Source organism: Cupressus sempervirens, chromosome 9, assembly GCF_028749045.1.
Source record: "Cupressus sempervirens isolate cs-2001-9-10 chromosome 9, ASM2874904v1, whole genome shotgun sequence".
Taxonomy (NCBI): domain Eukaryota; kingdom Viridiplantae; phylum Streptophyta; class Pinopsida; order Cupressales; family Cupressaceae; genus Cupressus; species Cupressus sempervirens.
This window is the reverse complement of record NC_143126.1, coordinates 366,166,973-366,188,414: the sequence shown is the minus strand read 5'-3', so window position 1 is coordinate 366,188,414 and position 21,442 is coordinate 366,166,973. Positions and strand designations below refer to the sequence as shown.

At 35.1% G+C, this 21,442-nt stretch overlaps 1 protein-coding gene across 2 annotated transcripts in view; it reads right to left on the bottom strand.

The window, feature by feature from the left end:
* Window positions 1-15,844, bottom strand: part of ATZW10 (centromere/kinetochore protein, putative (ZW10)) — a 228,329-nt gene extending 212,485 nt beyond the window's left edge. For both annotated transcript variants that reach the window (XM_089800136.1, XM_089800137.1), the window contains exons 1-2: window positions 15,120-15,844; window positions 14,746-14,895 (exon numbers count right to left, since the gene is read on the bottom strand). In XM_089800136.1, coding sequence (XP_089656262.1) covers window positions 14,746-14,895; window positions 15,120-15,713 — 744 coding nt within the window. In that variant the 5' untranslated portion in view covers window positions 15,714-15,844. The remainder of the gene's footprint in view (window positions 1-14,745; window positions 14,896-15,119) is intronic.
* Window positions 15,845-21,442: the final 5,598 nt, after the last annotated feature.

Here is a 21,442-nt window from a genome sequence, read left to right as displayed (position 1 = left end):
ATTCAGTGGCTCGATGATGACATTGTCAATATTCGTGATGCAAATCCGAGTTATGACAGCAACATTTTGAGACTTGATGAGTTGGTCTTCATGCATATTGGAGGTATTGTTGGCATGTGCAGGGTGTTATTCTTGTGCAGTTGGACGACACAAGGGGATCATGGATGGATGGACCACCACTTCTATTCCCAGGATCAGATGGATAGACTTGTTTGAGATCCTATTGTTGATAGGATAGGAGCTCTTCTTTTCAGAGATCAAAATGAGTGGGTTCACAGCTTGAGGTAGGGAATAGTTGGGTTCAGAGTAGCACTACATGCGGAAGAAGCAGTATCTCTCAGGATGATATGGGATCTTGGTATTGGTCTAAGGACTCATGATTGCTTTAGGGCCAGCAAACTCAAGGAGGGAGGACTGAAATGTCCCCTTTTTTGGGAGACATTAGAGAATTAATAGGCTAACCCATATATATATATATAATAGACTTTTGGGGAACTTATTGTAGAATTAGTAAAGAATATTATTTAAGAGAGACAAAATGGCAAGAAGACAAGGAGGTAGAGAAGGGAAGCTAAAGAGTCATTGTTTGAGCATCAAAAAGAGTAAGCCTTATTCATAGTAGTTATGCTTGGATATTGTTTTGTCTTGAGTTTTCTCTTAGAGAATGTGAAGTTTTTAGCTTCATATTTAGAACCTGAGGACGGAAACCTTTAGGCTCAACTTGTCAAAATCAATGCCAACCTAGTTCAGCATTAGAGATCAATTCACATTAAAGTTTGCATTTGATGTTACAGGTTCTTTTCTACGTATCTCCAATCCAACTGTTGTTTCTAAGATTGGATTCTTCTATGCATGTTGTTCTATTGCTGGTTTTTAATACAATAGAAAATCTGTAGTTGTTTAAAATTGAGTAGCTTAAGGAGCATTTGCTGGTTTATATTGCTGGTTTTATTTGCAAAAAATATATATGTTATCTTTTGAAATTTGTTTGTGAGAAAGTTTGGGTAAAATATCTAGTAGGATATTATATGTGTAACCTACACAAATTGGGAAAATTGCTTTTGCTAGGAACACCCTATCTGCAAATCAGTTCTCAAAATTTGGTAGATCTTCCAATGATGACACCACTTTTGAGTGTTAGTTGTTGGGATCCACATCTTCCTTTGATATTTTGATTGTTACTATTGGATCCATGGTTGTTCCCTTGCATATTGCTTTGATTATTTTCTGTTAGTTTCCTTGATAGTTATTCTATAGGGCTTGATGAGTCTTAAACATGCATTCTAACTAATTGCATTGATTTCTCAAGTAGGTGACTTCAGTTGGCAATGTCTTCATTTGCTCGATAATCTCCTTCGACTCATCTTTTTCCTCTTGATTTATTGTAGAAGGTGTTGCACCTTGAAGGTATGCAGGTTGTGATTAACGTGCTCGAGAAATGGAAACTCCAGGATAAAGTCCCAATTGATGCGATGGAGCCTCATATGTTAATTGAAGAATTTGATTTACAACTAGAAGATGTTGAGCCATAGGTTGGTTAAAACTTAAAACCATACACTTGACTTAATGGAACTTGATATCCAACTGATCCCATGTGGAATTATAGTCCTAACATATTTTGTCCCTATCATTTACTCACTTCAATAGCTTTGATATATGATACATATAGATATATTGGACGAGGCTGGAACGCCTCAAAAACATGGATGTGACATGATCCATAGCATTATAATATAGCCCTCTTGCTCTCACATAATCGATTGTATAGGGATCTTGCGACCTTGTGTATGCTTTATGGAATCGATGATTGAAAGAAGTGACTAGTTCTCCTATCTCTTGACTTGAACAAATTATGAAAACAATTTGGATGGTGAATTTGGAATATCATACTTGTCTACAAATGCTTTCTTCAGTGCCTCCTATGAGTCTATGGAAGATGTCGATAAATGGATAAACCAATTCATAGCTTCATCTCCAAAAGAGTAGGTCAAGAGTTGATATGCTAGATCTTTGTATTCAATTTACCCACTACATAGAGCTTCTTTAACAATCTTGAAATATTGATCGGCTATTTTATTTGGATCATTAACTTTAAACTTGCAGCTGAACTTATCTAGATTCTTAAGCATATCATGGTAATCAATGAAAATCAATGGAGAGGGGTTGTTAACCAACCAAGTAGCATCATTTTGATGATGTCCCATTGTTGTATTGACTTGTTGGGTTGTTGCCTAAGCTTAATTTGTCTGGATTAAAACTTCTTGTGTGGCAAAAGGGATTGATTGAATCAAGCTTGTTTGATTAGGCTATTGTTATAGATCGATTAATTGACTTTAGGAACCTCCTTCACCTGTGTTGCTTCAATTGTTTCTTGTTTCTCTTTTTTTTGTCAAATTGAACCTCAAGCAAGTCCTCCTCTAGTTTGGAAGTTGATCTCAAGATTCTTTCAAACTTTGTTGGCAAAGATGAGCTTATTCTATCCAACTTTTCTTCACATGTTGATATTCCTACAAATGAACTTTGCAAAAGGCCCTCCTTCTAGCACCAATTTTGTTGATTTGAGTTTGGTGACCACTCCAACATGCAAGATGAACCACTTAACATCCTAGGGTAGAACACCAAATATCCAATCCTCTTGAACAAGGAAGCTTAGATGTTAAGGTTCCTTCTAACATTGGATTTAACTCAATTTTGTGATGTCACTCACTAGTAATCATTTGGAACTTATGTTAGCTCTTTTGAAGAGGATCTATCAACTTCTTGAATGCGAATGATATAGAAATTGAGCTCTTCAATCTACTTCTAACAAAAATTTAAAATGAAGTGCTAACAAAATAAGGGTTTAGAGGTCTAAACTGCTACTTCTAACTATACTAATGCAAGACAATGTTGATGTCATAGTGAGACCAAACTAGTCCTTGCTTTGCCAAGTCAACTACACATAGGAGGGTGCAATCTTTTTAGGGTAAAAATACGATTTTCAAACCACTTGTGCTCGTCAAAACCATAATAATAGAATTCAATGATCATCAAGTAATTGAAGTGAAGTGCTTGCAATAAGGCCTAGACTAACCTTGCAAAAATACTTGCAATCAACAAGAACAAAAAGGTATAGACACTAGTTTCACCATGCTTTCAAAAACAGCAATATCTTCCATTAAACTATCCAACTATTTTAAACTTCTAATCAACTTAATCAAATTAAACTAAGTGAGGAATTAAGAATCTATGTGAGATTCCAAAATAGCTTAAGGAATCCACCATGAAATCAAAATGAACATGCAATTATTTTGGTAGCATTTTGGCAACAATCTCCAATTCTCCCTTTACAAATGAGAGGAGCAAGCCTTTTCTAGAGAGCTCAATTACAATTAATAGTTTAAGTTGATTTGAAATCAATGGCCATTATTGTGCCAACAAAACCCAAATCAAACAACCAACTATAAGCATTATATGCTACCCAAATACAATAAAGCAACAGTTTAGGCACAAATGAGGAAATTAGATTTAACAGAATGAACTTGGGTATATGAAACTAGAATCTTCTAATCGCTTGAAGATGAGTGGGTGTCACTACATCATATCTATCTTGAACATTTCATCATTTCCACTTCTCTGTCATCATAAAAAAGTCTTTACACCTCTATCAATATCTCTTGCTACTCAATATTTTCACACCTTCGATTGATTGTGATGGCCATATTCCCAAATTGCTTCGTCTTCATAAACCTTCTCCATCTTTGTTGAAATCTTCTCATTGAAATGTCTTGAACTTGCTCGTTTTGGTGGTATCTTGCCTTGATCTTACTCTTGTAAAAGTGATGTAAGTGCTTCATGTAGGATCTTTCCAATTGCTCCATTTGTAGACTTATTCATTTCCTTGTTGTTCTCGATCTCCATCCTGATAACTTGAATTTGAACTTGGGCTTTCATCTTCATTTCTTCATTAGGTTGCCTTCTCTTATCAATGATTTCCTCTAAGTTCATAAATATCTCAACTTCACCTTGTAAACAAGAAAGCTAATTGTGTTCAACCTATGAAATGGATATATGAAACCCCCAACAATCCTTGCATTTTCTAATTCTAATAACCTTTGAATGTTTATCAAATTCTCTTCTTAAGCTCATAGTACCATATTTATAGTATATACAACTCCTCCCATCCCCCGCCACTGTCCCCTTGTCCTGGAAACTTGTCCCCCTACTCTACCATCCCCTCGTCCCCTAAGGCAATGTATCTATGCTTAAGCTTGAATGCGCTGAAAGTTGTAATTCTAGATAACTAATTTCAAAAAAAAACTTATAGAACCACGTTGCATGAATGTCGCAATGCATTTCCTAAAAAATGCAAATTCTGATTTCTTAAAACAACGTCCAACACTTGATTCTAATCACAAATTCCCACTGTCAATCTATTTCAAAGCCTACTTGATTTTCTATGATAAGACAATTTTCAAGTTTTCAAACTTAAAATATGTAGAAAATCGCAAATATAGGCTTCTTATTTAGTGGTTTAAAGAGTTTCAATACTCTTCAAAGCTTCCAACTCTTTGAACTCTTAAGTTTCTAACGTTTTGAACTCCAAGCAGCCTGAGTTCATAGTGGTCTCAAATCACCTTGATTTCTAGCCCTCAATCCTCAATTTCACTATGTAATGTCCCCATTTTTTGCGAGCTTTTGCAGATGATCGAGTCAATTTATAGCGACCCTCATGAGCTGATAGGGTGATTAGAGGGTCTCAGTGGTGGACTTACTATTGTTAGTAAGTCTATTTTGGGTGGTTTCTATATTTGGTCGTGCCGACAATGGCACAGGCAATTGGTCGTCACCTGTGTTAAAACTGGAGCCCAGAAATCCATGAAGATAATCAGCAATAAGAGAGAAAACAGAAACAAAAAACATCAGAATTATCTTGGGAAAGGGAAAAACCCAACCACACAACACAAAAATATCTTTATTAATAATAAAATGTTCAAGTGTATAATGCATATCGCTTAATGCAATATATATAACAAAAGGAGAGACTCTTCACATTATAACCGAAGGTCTCTTGAGATTCTCATAACTCCTATAATTAAATGACTCTTTGAATAGCCATGCCTCAATGTATGAGAATGACACATGTCATTTACATTTAATATTACAAATTAAACTTAAGTGTCTTTTTCAGCTGAAGATGACAATAATGGTAGTAATGTCCAAATTTCGAGAGATAAAGATCTCTATCGCAGCTACAAACTTTAACATTTCCTTTTAGCAAGAGAAAGATCTTTATCTAAACAATGACATAATGCTGCAACCAAAAAATGTCAATGATAAATTCTGATCATACAAATTCAAAACATAATTAATGGAGTTACTCAATGTGGACACCTGTAACAATGAATTATATTCATGGAATCACTCAATAGGAAAACCTATAACAATGACTCATATTCATGGAATCACTCAACATGAAAACCTGTAACAATGACTTATATTCATGGAATCACTCAACATGAAAAGATTTGTAAGACTCACAGCTAAGCTTTTATTCATGGACTCTCTCAACGTGAACTGTCATGGAATCTCTCAACGTGACATACAACTTCCATCATGGAATCTCTCAAGGTGATGACATCATGGACTCTCTCAACATGATGTTCAGTGAAAGAGTTATCATAGCTGATCTTACAATCTTTATTTATTCACACAAGAATAGAAATAGGGAAAATAAAAGCAAGACTTAGTTCCATTTAAGTCTCAAATTTTACAAAACACAAGCATCATGATCATATATGAGAATGAAGAGGATTCCATTAGCGCTCCCTCTTAATTATGAAGCCTCCCTCTAAAGCTAAAATCTCCCTCTATAGCTCAGCATCTCCCTCTGGAGCTATAACATTTACCTCTAAAACATCCCCATGTCATAATATGATGCATCCTTTTCCTACAACCAAGTGAGAAAAGAGATCAATAATATAAAAACTTATCTATTGGTCCCATATGATTCCTTTTCTTGCAACCAAGTGAGAAAAGAGATCAATAATATGAAAACTGATCTATCGGTTCCATATGAATCGGGTCTAGCATTGATATCCTCAATAATTTCTCACCTCTCATAGGAGATCAAGAATCTTCTGGTACACAAATCCGTTCACTTCCCACGGGGCCAAACATTACTCATTGGGTATGATTGATGCTTCAATCCTCGATAGCAAATTCTCCCTAGCACATGCGAACCTCTTTCTAAGTAAACCAAAAAAAAAATCAATTGCCTACTGCAAGTACCGTAAATGACTCAACAGATATAAACATGAGACCCATTGTCACATTTCGCAATACTAGAACCTAAGACTTGTCAGCATGAAATTCCTAATATTTTAATTAAAGGCTACTTGACTTTGCAAAAGGTGTCACCATCTTAAAAAATAACATGATGCTGCAGGTATGAAATCTTCATTCACCTCTAGAAGAACTGAGTACTCCTAATGGTCATGCATATATGTGAACACTACAATTCACGTCATTTATCTTTTAAACAATAAAATTAATTGAAAAGATATAATAAGAAGAAACGGAGAATAAAACAGAACTCTCCCAATTTTGTTACCTGATGTCATAGGTATCGTTACAGCGATTACCTTTTGGCATAGACTACTATACGTTGTTCACAGTTTGACCTCTAACCTTAATATTATCCTCTTAGCAAGCCTGTGATCATAAATGAGATGCCATAACTCTTCACCCATCACGCACGATCAGCATGCATCATCTTGAGATCAACGTTCTAATCACAACAAACCGTTATTTATTGATTTGCAATACATTCATGGAAGTAACTGACGCATACACAAAAGTAACTGTTTATGTGTCGATTCAACTCCGGTGAAGACCAAGCTACAAGCACGACAATATATGGGCCATTACTAAATATAATGTCTCTAACAAACATAGCACCGCTGGAGATCCTAGATACCTAATAGCTCAATAGTTTACACTTGAAAGTGTTAGGATGAACATGAGAATTCCTCATCGTTTTGCATCCTTTGTGCATGTTGAGCTTCGTCGCCATTTAAGAGCCTTTGAAAAACTTTCAAGCTCGAAATGAGAAGACGCCTTCCAAAATTCCTGTAAAATTTTCTAAGACACCAACAATCCTTGGGGCATCTACACCTGGCTATCGTTGCCTCCAATCCTTACGTCAAAGGTTAAAACAAGAGCCCATAAAACTTATTACGACACCTCCAGAGAGTGAACAGTATTTTAAAAATTAAAAAAAACAAGATGCAAAAAGCGATATACTCCAAATTTAATATCGCTAGGAATGACTTAAAAAATGCAAATAAACAATACTTCCCTGATCATGCATGTAGTAGCTCCCACGGAGACTTCCATTACAACAGGAAGAAGCCACTTATGCCAAAAACAAGGAGAAATAATATCGCTAATGAATGTCAAGAGTCCATAAATTTTCCCGATCACAATAGAAACGTCTGTACTTTAGAAAACGAGATCCATAAAAAAATGGATATGGATTGAGAGATGATCAATTCTCATTAGCAAAGAATATAACCATCGTATATTTCTTCAACACAACACTTTGAATTTGAATCTCCACCAGAAATCATGGCAGGCTCTGATTAAAGACCCCTAATGCAAAACATAGGACTTCATGATCCACCAAGGTTATAATTTATTACTGTTATCAACCTTGCTCTGATACCATGTTAAAACTGGAGCCCAGAAATCCATGAAGATAATCAGCAATAAGAGAGAAAACAGAAACAAAGAACATCAGAATTATCCTGGGAAAACCCTTCGAGAATGAAGGGAAAAACCCAACCACACAACACAAAAATATCTTTATTGATAATGAAATGTTCAAGTGTACAATGCCTATTGCTTAATGCAATCTATATAACAAAAGGAGAGACTCTTCACATTATAACCGAAGGTCTCTTGAGATTCTCATAACTCCTATAATTAAATATGACTCTTCGAATATTCATGCCTCAATGCATGAGAATGACACATGTCATTTACATTTAATGTTACAAATTAAACTTAAGTGTCTTTTTCAGCTGAAAATGACAATAACGGTAATAATGTCCAAATTTTGAGAGATAAAGATCTCTATTGCAGCTACAAACTTTAACAGCCTATAGTGGATTGGGTTATTAAAGGCACGGGCTCCTACTTATCATTTAATTATTAAAATTTCATTATTATAATAGCACTTTATTATAATAATGTTATAAAACGGTGTCGTGTTGGTGAAGCTTCTTAAGTGAAGTTCATTTGGGAAACTTTTGCCAATGGGCAATTATAAATATGAGCTCATTTCATTGGAAAAAGCATCTAATGATTTGACTATCTAATTGCTTTTGTGGTCCTATTAGTATTTTCTGAGTTTGTTGATCTTATACCCTTGCTGAAGTATAAGGGTCTGAATGCTGAGAGGAGTACTTCATCTGCTGCTGAGGTATAGCAGATTTTATGCAGAGTCTCATAGTGTTGAATTCATTGTAGAGTTCAATCTGTTTGGGATATATTGTGAATTCGAGCTGAGAGTTTGATCCTCTTGAATATTTTGATTTGCTTTGATATCTTGGTTGAGGGTTTGGAGTTCTGGAAATTGTGAGAAATTGGATAGTAAATTATAGCTAGAGGTATAATAATTTTCTCTTTGCTTCTCTACTATTGAATTTTGTAACTGAGGAGTGAATTGTTGAAGGAGATTAATTAATAAAGGAAGAAATTGTGTAAGCTAAGGGTTTCTTCTACCTGCGATCTGATCTGGAGATTTAATTGTTCACATTCAAGGCTGTCCACCATCTTCCAGGCAATGGTTGGCTCTGAATGTTCTTGAAGTTAATTCCTCAAAGTCTGGGATCATAACCAGGCAGCGGCATTCAATTCCTAGTGGTCTCTACAAACAATTCCTGCACTCACGCAGCTTACACACAGGGTTGGCAATTGTTTCATGAGGCTTAAGACTATATGCACTGGGTCTGTGATCATTTAGAGGACTAGCTAAATCAGATACCCAGGCTTGCGTGTGGGCAACTCAGTCCAACAATTCACATGAAGGCTGACGTTTAGGCATATAGAAGGCCACGTCACTATTACTAAGCCACGCAGATATCAGTTTGAGCTGCAATTGTTGGTGCAAATCAATACCAAGTTCAAATTGCTATAGAATTTTGTCTATGCCTCTGCATTTCTCTTATTTGTCATATATAATTATTAGCAACACATTAAATAAAGGCTTCAGCAGTTCATTAAGTATTTGTTCCTTTCTAGCATTGCATTGTTACTGATTCAAATTCTCAAAAATCCTAAAAAAGCATATATCTCAAAAAGCTCAAAAAATCAGAAAAAAAATCACAAAATACAAAAAACATTCCTTATTTCCATTAGCAAATCAGTTGGAGACAAGAAAGGGTCACAATGATATCAGAGCAGTTTCCTGCCAGCCTGCAAGAATTGGGCTCAAGATTTATTTTGTTCAGTGTCAACAGTATTTGATATTCAATAGCATGGGAGATGATAGGAGATTTATGTCGGGTATGCACTTAACCCGTATTGACAGAAAGGCTATACAAACATTCAGGAACTTGTCATTCAGATAGCAACAAATGACAGGTGTACTGCAGCAACTTTCTAACACTCTGCAGCAAATACAACTCCCTCGAGAATAGAGTAGGGAGAGGGCTTGAGATGTTTTTGTTGCTTCTCATAGATCTCGCGTCGAGGATAAAACTCAAGATGTTGATAGATACAGAGATGCAAATTGGGTTCAAGTTGAGGACCAGGGCGGGTTAGCTGACAAATTGGCACTCATGATAGGTCGCAGAGGCCCACATTCCTGAGACATGAGCTGGATGCAGTTCGTGTTGAGTCTAAGGCCGCTACTTTTGCTGATGACGTGGTGGAACACTTTGAGGACTGGGATGCTTTACCATGGGCGATTAAAGAGCATCAATTTTTTTATAAGTTCCTGACTCAGAAGCGGGAGCATTCTAGGGCGAGGTTGGCACCTGAGAGACGGAGGCCTCGACAGACAGAATTACAACAAGTTGCAATAAGATGACATTGGAGCACTTTGATGGTAGTGGGAGAGTTACAACTCGAGCTTGGATCCATAAGCTCAATACTTATTTGGCTCTACGTCCAATGTCTGAGGTGGACGCTATCAAATTTGGAGTGCTACATTTGGATGGAGCTGCCCATAACTGGTGGTACCATGGGCTAGTTTCTTTGTGGCATGACCAGATCACTTCCTATCGGGAATTTGTGGATCATTTGATCAAGAGATTTGATAGGAAGGATCTAGAGGTGTACTTCAAGGAGTTGGCTCAGCAGAAGCAATCTGGTGGATTAGAGAGTGCATCAATGAGTTCCAAAGCCTTTCAATCATGGTTTATGATATTTCAAAGTGCAGACGAGTGATGTTATTTATGGAAAGATTGACTAGGCCACTTTGTGGATGGATAAAGTCATTGGACCCATCTTCTTTACAAGTAGCGATTAGGAAGGCATGGGACTTAGACGCATCTTCTCGAGGAAAGGTTGCTTTGGACCTTCTACTCCTCCGCCTGTTGATGAGGAGTCCCCACCAGTTGTTGACAACAAGGGCAAGTCAATGGGAAAGTATGACAATACTTCTAGAGATGTTCTAACTTCTACATCATCAACGCAAGTGTTGGGTGTTATGTTGCAGGTCATGTTATTGATTGTGATGATGTTACTAGCACGCATTTGGTTCAATGATGACAAGGATGTCTCTTGCTTCTTATGGGATCCTAGTGGAGGTTTCAGTGTGTTGCCTAATTACTTGAGGACAAGCAATCTCAAGGAAGGAGGACTATAATGTCCCCATTTTTGGCGAGCTTTTGTGGATGATCAAGTCAATCTATTATAGCGGCCCTCATGAGCTGAGAGGGTGATTAGGGGGTCTCAGTAGTCGACTTACTATTTTTAGTAAGTCTATTTCGGGCGGTTTCTTTATTTGGCAGTGTCGATGGTGATGTTGGCAATTGGTCGTCGCGTGGATTGGGTTATTTAAGGCACGGCTCCAATTTATCATTTAATTATTGAAGTTACATTATTATAATAATGTTATAAAATGATGTTGTGTTGGTAAAGCTTCTTAAGTGAAGCTCATTTGGGAAACTTTTGTCAATAGGGGACTATAAATATGAGCTTGTTTCATTGGAAAAAGCATCCGATGATTTGATTATCTAATTGCTTTTGTGGTCCTGTTAGTATTTTCTGAGTTTGTTGATCTTATACCCTTGTTGAAGGGTCTAAATTCTAAGAGGAGTACTTCATCTGCTGTTGAGGTATAGCAGACTTTATGCAGAGTCTGATAGTGTTGAATTCATTGTGAAGTTCAATCTGTTTGCGAGGTATTGTGAATTCGCTCTTAATAGTTTGATCCTATTGAATATTTAATTTGCTTTGATATCTTGGCTGAGGGTTTGGAGTTGTGGAAATTGTTCTGAGAAATTGGATAGCAAATTATTGTTGAGGTATAATAATATGCTCTTTGCTTCTCTACAATTGAATTCTGTACCTGAGGAGTGAACTGTGAAGGAAATTAATAGATAAAGGAAGAAATTGTGTAGGCTGGGGGTTTCTTCTACCTGCGATCTGATCTGGAGATTTAATTGTTCAAATTCAAGGTCGTCGACCATCTTCCAGGCAGCAGTTGGCTCTGAATGTTCTTGAAGTTAATTCCTCAAAGCCTGCGATCATAACCAGGCAGTGGCACTCAATTTCCAAGGGCCTGCGATCAATTCCTGCACTCACGCGGCTTACACACAGGTTTGGCAATTGTTTCACGAGGGTTGTGACTGTATGTGCTAGGCCTGCGATCATTTAGAGGACCAGTTAAATCAGATACCCAGGCTTGCATGTGGGCAATTCAGTCCTACAATTCACATGAAGGCTGACATTTACACATATAGAAGGCCACGTCACTATTACTAAGCCACACAAATATCTATTTGGGCTGCATGTGTTGGTGCAAATCGATACCAGGTTCCAATTGCTATAAAGTTCTGTCTATGCATTTGCATTTCTCTTATTTGTCATATGTAATTATTAGCAACACATTAAATAAAGGTTTCAACTGTTCATGAAGTATTTGTTTCTTTCTAGCATTGCATTGTTACTAATTCAAATTCTCAAAAAACCCAAAAAAACATATATCTCAAAAAGCTCAAAAAATCAGAAAAAAACACAAAATACAAAAAACATTCCTTATTTCTAATAGCAAATCAGTTGGAGACATGACAGGGTCTTTACAGTGGTATCAAAGTGGTTTCCTGCCAACCTGCAGGAATTGGGCTTGGGATTATTTTGTTCAGTGTCAGCAGTATTTGATACCCAGTATCATGGGAGATGACAGGAGATTTGTGCCGGGTATCCACTCTACCCATAGAGGTCAACCACTCCACCTAGGGAATGTGAGCCTGAGATTGTGGATGATCTTTGTCACCAGCTTAACATGACTCATTTCTCTCTATATAAATCAGAAAATCAGATGTTTGTTTTATCAACAACCAAAGATCAAGAAGTTGGTACGTGGGAGATGGAGATCAAACAAATAGTAGAGGGGACTGATGAACTCTTAAAGGAAGAAATGGGAGACAACCATTTCAGCAATTTACATCAAGGGACATCCAATATGTTGAAGAATTTCACAAAGAAGTATCTTGCAGCCTTGTGACGTCGTTTGTAGAAGAATCATCTGAGACACCACTACTTTTGACCACTTGGGAAGGACATGCAAAAATTAGCATTTGGCAATAGATGAGGGGCCCAAAATTATGATTTGGGACAGCAGAAGTCACTTTCTTATTCACATGGGCTTCTAGCCTTTACAAATGGGAAATCTACTGAAGAGGGGTTTACAAGTGTTGTTACCAAACTGCAAGTAAGGGCCATAAGATTTCCAGGGAAGAGATGCTTGAAAGGGTTCAAGGCATGACACAAAAGTATGGTAGCAATTCTGATTTTTGTAACAGCAGTGATATTTCTCTTCATCATCATGAGCTAACAACTTTTTCATATCAGAATGATGATAAACAAGGTTTTACTAGTTGTGAAATTTCACTTGATGATGATCAATTCATTAGAGAAATAGACTTTGTTGATGACACTTGTAGTTCAAACACCCAAGACGCGTTTTCCACAGATTATGAATGTCCCCAATTTTATATGAGATGGAATTCGTTAATTTATTGGTTGGTGATTTTATCATCATTAATAGTTGTTAGTGACTGTCCTACTTCGTCTTCCATTGCATTTTCAGATTTGGCATGGTCTACAACAGCTAGAGAGTTGCATGGGAGTTTGCGAGGACATGACTACATGTTAGATATTGCACAAGAGATGCAAATTTTCCCTATAGATAGGTATGGTGACACCTTCAACATCATTCTCATTGCTAGCCTAAGTCATAGCAGCAACATTTTGTGACTTAGTTGATCTATGAGCATATTGGAGTTAGTTGATCTATGAGCATATTGGAGTTGCTTTTGGCATCTTTTGGGTGGACTACTTATTCAGATGGATACATGAAGATTATATAACGATAGGCATCTATTTCTACTCATATGGATAGATGGATAGATTGGTTTGGGATCCGAGTGCCATAGGATTCGTGCTTTGTTTCTTATGGATCATGATGAGTTGCTTCACAACTCAAGGTATAGTGTTGTTATTTTCAGAGTGGTGCAGCATATTGGTGGAGCAGTGTTTTAAGGTTGACGTGGGATCCTGGTTTTGGCTTACAGACTCTGAAGAGAGGATTGTAATGTTCCCTTATTTGGATATCAAAGTTAATTAAATGATTAAATATAAGTTGTCAAAATATAATAAATTTAATGACAACTTAGTTTAATTATTTAATAGAGTATTGAAATGACTTTAATGGTAAAGTTTGAATATTAATGAAGTCATTTATTATTACTCCCCAAAGTTCAAATCAAATTAAAGGGGCAATAAAAAGACAAAAAAGAAAGGGAAATGAAGAAACGAGTAGAGGGAAAACGAAGAGTCACTGTAATGGGTTTTAAAAGGAGGGGCTCATTCTGATTATGCTTGGTTTATGCTTGATTATTGTTTTCTTTTGAAGATTTTGGGAATCTTTGGCTTTCAGTTCTAGAACCTGAGGACAAAAACCTTCAGGATTTCTTGGTGGATTGGACGGAACACCAATTTTCTTCTTGGTGGATTTGTGACAGAGTTCACAGCTAGGCAGATTTGTGACAGAGACATTTCATTTCTATATTAAAAATAAGATTGTAATGATCTATCTTCGTTTGATTCGGATCTCTATTTCAATCGGATATTACATGATTTTCCAGTGTAATCTGTTTGTTTTAAAGAAATCAGTTGCATGCAAAATATTTGTTTAATTTTCTGTGGTAAATTTTGAAATATCCGGAGCAAACATCCAACGTTGATATTTCATTCCCTCCTTGTATGTGTATATCAACATGAATATAAAAACTCAAAATTGATAATTGAGCCATGAAGGAGCATATGCAAGAAAATTCTTCGAGTTTTTTAAATAAAAGATATAGGAGATGATTAGAAAAAGAATAAAATGTAAACAAGCACTATTTGACATAAAATGAAAGAAGCCATAACTGACATCTATTTTAATTAACAGCTTGAACAGATAAGTCGAACGCTCATAGGTAATCTTAAAAATATAAGTTGAGAAACAATAGAGAGACAGTAGCTTACTTCCATTGCCACTAGTACTGAAGCAAGATCAATCCCGCCAAAACTTGCGGGCAACTTTTCATATTCTACTTGCAAATCCACAGACAACTTTGAATGATCATTGTCAACTCGGATTGCATTTTTAAACAGATCTTCTAGCAATTCTTGCAACTGCCAAGATACAAAATAACATCAATCAATGAGTCTTTAGAACGATCAAACTGTGTCTCTCAATGAGGATAAAACGACAACAAAAGTCCTGGACAATTCAAGCAGAAAAACAACTTTTACTCTCCTCAGAAAAGTAAACCGCGCACTACGTTATGCAACAATATTCTATAATGTGAAAAATCTCCATGTCCATGGAATGAGTTGGAAAAAAGTAATAAGAAAACCTTGGAAAAACTAGAAGCCCACTCAATTTTGAGAAGGGTGAAAACTTTGGGTTGTAATAAATCTGAAGAGACCCTGAAGCCGTCCTCGATCCAAGTGTTAGATACTCTTAATGCTCTCCGTAACTCCTGGAGGGCACGCGCAGCTTGTATAAGATGACCGTGCTCAACATTTATCCGCGCATTTTCCAATCTCTTGACAAAATCTGAAATTGTTAAAACTAAAAGGCGTGCCTCCTCCTTTTCACCCAAATCCTTGTTTATAGAAGCTCTCTCAGCTGCCAATCGACAAAGTTGGATATCAATTGGAAGCGCAAAAAAATTGTAGCCGTCGCTAAGTTTGTCGAAAATTTGGTGCAATCTTTGAAATATGGTTTCTACTTCGTTAGAGGCATGGAGAGCCACTGATATGATGTTAAAGAAATCGTTGTAGTGCAATTTTATGTAATTGTGGACGCGATCTTTGAATTGGAGAGATCGGATGTGCAGGCGATCCTTGAGGTGGTGAAGATAGGGGGCTGACACCGCCCTTGATTCATCGACATCCTCCGACCCGGAATTTTCTATTAGCAATTCCTTCACCAGCTTCCACTCCATTGCCTAGTCCCCTCTTTCACCGTTCTTTGCCTGTAAACAGATGAAACCTCTCCAGATTTATAAACTTGCGTTGTCTAAAATTTGATGGCGTATTTAAGAAAAGTTTTATGAATTTTGTTTTTAAGGAAGAGGGGCTAGATTTTAACAAGGACAGTAGAATTATGAATTTTGTTTTTAAGGGAGAAGGGCTAGATTTTAACAAGGACAGTAGAATTATTTTCATGGACAAAATATAAAGTAGTTTTTCTTAGGTAGTTTGGAAAACAAATTTGAGTGAATTGTTTCTTTTTTTGTGTTGTATGTTTCTATTTGCAAATGTTTTATCAACATAGGTGTTAGTAGTTTTTCTATTGCAAGTGAGAACAATAGAATGAATCATATTAAGCTCTTCAATTGATTTAGTGTTATGAGAGTCAATCACTCCAACATAATTGGAATAGATCCTATAATTTACAGTAGTGGCTAAATTATGAGGTCAAATATTATGTCGGGTACAGTGAAAAAGAAAGCAACTAAATGTGATACATAGGAGAAAGAAAACTCTCAACCATAATTTGTCTATGCCCAAATGATTAGACCTTTGTTGCATGGAAGCCTAGAAAACAAGAAAAAGTATTCATTTGAAATATTGGGTGATGGGGAAAGTGGAGAAGTCTAGAATGTTCGAGAGGTCTTATAGTTTCTTTTTCCTTTCACAAGGTTATGGAAACTCATAATTTAATGAAAGTTTTAGAATGTTTTATGTTTTAAATTTAAAAAAAAAATCTAGAAAATCTAGAGAGTTCTATTTGAGAATCAATTTCTTATTAAAGAATATGTATAAGATTGACACATTTTTTATTTTATTTTATCTTTTGTCTTTTTGGAACAATAAAATGTATAAAGTTTCTAAAATAATTTGTTGCATTTTGTGTACAAATAAATGAAAGTCCTACGATAGCACAAAACCACCAATCAAATTGTCAATAAAATATATTTTTATGAATTATTTCAAATACAATATATATTAAAAATTTATAGTTGCAAAAAGTACTTGAATAATAAACTGTATTGATTGGACAAACAAATGATAAAGTTACACTCCCTATTGTAGCACAAAACAACCAATCAAATTGACAAGAAATATATTGTGTTGAATTATTTCAAATACAATAAATATTATAACTTTATAGCCACAAAAAGGAAGAATAAAATATTATAATTGGACAAACAAATTAAAAGTTGCACTACATTAAATGTTATAATTTTTTGCCTATTGCGGGAACTAATAACGTCTAGAAGGTCATGTAGTCTATGAGACCTCTTAAGCAGCATATATTTGGTAGGATATCAGGTCTTATAATCTTCTTTTTAGAATTTTTTTTTTAATATTATATTTTAATAATAAGGTTTGTATTATTATTCAAATAGAGTATTTAAATTGTCATTTCTTAAAATATTATTATACATGGGACGAATGTCATTGTATGGTCATTTTGTGATAAAATGTTGTTTTGTCATTTTTCTCATTCTTCCTTAAGTACCATCCATGTATTCGCTTCACACCTCAAATGGTGAGAGCTAGTCCTAAGTTGAGCTATGATCCTTTTTTGCTCTCCTCCATTGGAGATTTGGTCCAATGCATTTTTTTCTCATGATCTTCCATGAGGCTTAAATTCTTTCATATGTGGATTCACTAGGGATTCAAAATCTAATTTTTCACCATCTACATAGACTATTATTTGGACAAATCAAAATATATATTTTATAAAAAAAATTAGTTTGATTGGCATGTGTAAGTCAAGGACTTGTCCAACATGTTATTTTGGTGCATTGATTAAGCTCTGTTCTAGCCTATGACCCAATGTGTATAGTCTATAGTTTGAATTGGACATAGTGATCAAATGGCATTCCATCATATGGCTACCCAATACACCGCCTTTTTTCCATTGATTTATCGTTGACAACTTAGGCTCTTCCTTACAATTGCATTAACTATGTGTTCTAGTTACTTACTTCCACCTCATCGCTCACAGTTTCAAGTGAAATCATTGAATGTTCTGACTCCCCACCAAGCTTCATCCTTTCTCTCTTGCATATTCTAGAATTATTGCAACTATGATCGTCAGAAAGGGTAGTTAGTTGCCAATGTAAAAGACTATGATCTACTTTTGGTTTTTCATATGAATGCATGCCAAAATTCTTTGATACCACTTTTTGGACCCCTAATTATGTGCTTCATGTGGTTTTTTTTTTAGATAATTATCAAAGTTATCTGTTATGTTATCTTTGAATAACATCTATGAGCATTTCAAAGTTTGTTCCCCCTATTCATCCCCATTTGTAATATATAATGTTTTATGTAAATGAATTGTGTTTTATTTGTATACATTATCTAGTTTAAAGATAGTTTCCTTTATTACATTGTGTGCATGTTTTTTTCCCTTTCTTTACTTTCTAGTTAAAGGTGTACTAGTTTTGAATTCATTGCATATCTCACATGAGGGAGTTGATTAAATATCTCACATGAGGGATTTGTTTAAATATCTCACATGAGGGAGTTGTACCTCAAAACAAATCAAAGATGGGTTCAACATAATGGTACCCTCCCCATCTGTCTATTGTTGATATATTGTTATATTTGTGGGCTTATAAGAACACTTCCAACACTTAAATTTTGAGCTACAAAAAATTCACCAACACTCTCCTATTAATGTTATGTGTTGCAATCTTACACTTAGCCTTTATAGACATTACCAGTTATTCTTCTATGACTTCTCCACTTTACTTACAATGCATCTTGATCTCCATCAAAATATTCATCTTACTATTATTCCTCTTGCATATTGATTACTACACTTATTCATCTTCTTGTTCACTAATCACTTGCCTTGCCTCACCCATTGATCCTTATTTGTGCTATGACTATGTTACCATCAATGACAACCAAATGCACCACTACATCTAACTACACTTCTCTGCCAATCAGTATCTCTCAATAGTCTACCAATGCCAATAATCAATACTTTAAAAAGTCATTTGTTATAATAGATTAAAGTGCAAAATATATAGTAGTAGAATAAGTCTTGATATTATAAAATGAAAATTAGGAGTGTGATGAATATGTAACGCCCCGCTCGGGAACCCAAGAGAAATAAACCTAACATGTTACAATGTTTACTGAACTATTTTTTTTTTAAAGTTTAAACAACATCAAGATAACATTAATGCGGAAGCAATATGAACATACACACATAATCAATTACAGATATAGTTTCAATTCCTCAAAGGTTCCTTTACGTTGAGTCACATTTAATAATTTTAAATTAATTAGTTTAAGTTCCAAGTACAATGTCTCATGATCATAAAGAAATAACAGATACATAATCGCATAAGCAAAGCATAAGTATAACTAATACAATGAAAGTGCATCCAATAAATAACATCCATTGCACATGTCGCAGGGTAGGTGAGAATAGATACAATACATCATGATACATGATAACGTATATACATCATCTGAAAAGAAGTCTCTAAGATAAGAAATAAGAATGATAAAGGTACATCTTCTGCAATGAACATCCAACAGCTAGCAATGTGAAGGGAACCCAAATGGTAAGAAGGCACTACCTCTCGACCGTGTGGTTACCTAGTCAGGCTTCCACTCCCACCGTGCAGGGAAGATAATGAACGATCCACATACGGCTATCAAACATAAAACATTCCTAGGCAAGGTACCCCTAATAGCCAAAACTACCTCAAAGGTAACACATGCTACTCAAGAAGATAAAATAATCCAGAAAGAAAGAACACTCAATCCAATACTGACACCACATAACCAAACATCATACACGAACCAAGTATAAACCAAATACCAAGATCATAAGATAAAGTCAATGAAAGATAATCACCACAAGTCAAAAACCACATATCAAGAGTACATCATCCATGAATCACCAATCATCATTAATGAAAGTAATAACCACAATAAACATATCCAACAATAAATACACCACTAGAGGTACACAAATCTACAGAGGAGACTCAGGCTACATACTAGGGAGTGTCATCACATGGCTGCTTGAGTTACCCTGGACTGATCTCTTAATAGAACCCGGACCCTCAAGCGTTGACTTACCCTGGACTGGTTACTCTGAACCCCGGACCCTCAACGTCACACATATGGAAACTAGAAAGCCCTCTCAAGAAGACGAGGCACTCATCTCATTCCCATCCTTAGTCTATACAAGCACTCAAGGCATGGGTGGATCAAAAATCTCTAACTTATCTTTTTAGTGTGTTTTCCCCCATAAATTTTAATTACTAGATTATCACTTATTACATAACTTGCATTAGGTTACCCTGGCACTGACCACTTTGGGTCTCGGACCCCTATGCAAGCCACTCCCAAGTCACGTACCTAGACAACCTCTCCTAAGTACATAAAAACACAGTTGTGTCCCATACCACAACACCCATAAAGATCAAACTCGGTTCCTTAACAGGCAACCTGATAATAAGAAGGTTCTCCCATCCAAGTACACATTAAATGCTCCACAAAGTAAACCTCATAAATATAATCTCAATTTGAATCACATAACACATCATGACAACTAGCCACATAATTGGTATAACAGAAATCCCACAAAACCTCTGGTGTACGTCCTAGATTGGTCAACACCTACTCGACTCCAAAATCCGAAAGCACAGATATTACAAACAAACAATATAGTTCATAGTTGGGTTTGATTTGAAAAGACATAATAGAGTCAATAATAACGTCTTCAATTTGCATTTTAAATGAACGTTTAAGTGTATAAGATTCTCAGTTTATTAAGATCATTATTATCGATAATTTAAATAAGTGCAATACTTGATTCAAATAACTTTCTTTTATTAGTTAACCTTAGTCAAATAAGACTTTAACTAAGTTAATTAATACGCATATATTTAAACAAAACCCATTCTAATACCATTTAATTATTATTTACGAAATAATATTAATAACAATACTTATTGATTAATTATAAAAATTATAAATTTTAATAATGTTTATTGATTAAATTCATTAATTAAAAATTCGCTAAATTTAATTATAATAAAATTTAATAATTAACAATATAAATTTATTAACAAATTATTACTAATTAATAATATAAATTTTATTTTATTTAAAACATTATAAACTTATTTTTATAAAAATGATTTTAAATATATTAAAAAAAAACGTTTATAGCCCGCCGGCTATTTAAGACTGGCCGTAGCCTTTAACCTACGGCAGCTCTGCCATAGCAAGCTGCTGCCGCAGCAGCAGTACATAGTACTGCTACTGTTGCAGCAATCACTGTTGCGGCAACAGCTACGTTGCCGTCATACAGGTAAGGCGAGGTAGGGGTTGGTTTAACCGCCCCTCCCCAATTAATTTTATAATTTTTTTTAATATATATATATTTTTTAATAATTTTTTTTAAAAAAATTTATTTTATTAAAATATTTTGTTAAACATTTTAATAAAAAGTTTGGTTTATTCAATAAAATCTATAATTATAAAGAATTTACTAAATAACTTTCCTTTTTTATATATAATATTTTTTTTTAAAATTGTTTTTTCCACATTACTCTAGTAGAGAAAACATTATTAACCGTCCAAATTGTTAATGTAGAAATTTTCAATTTTAAATTCAACCCTTTCTTGAATTAATTTTCGTTCCTAAAATCTATAGGAAAAGCACAACATTTATCTTTTAAAT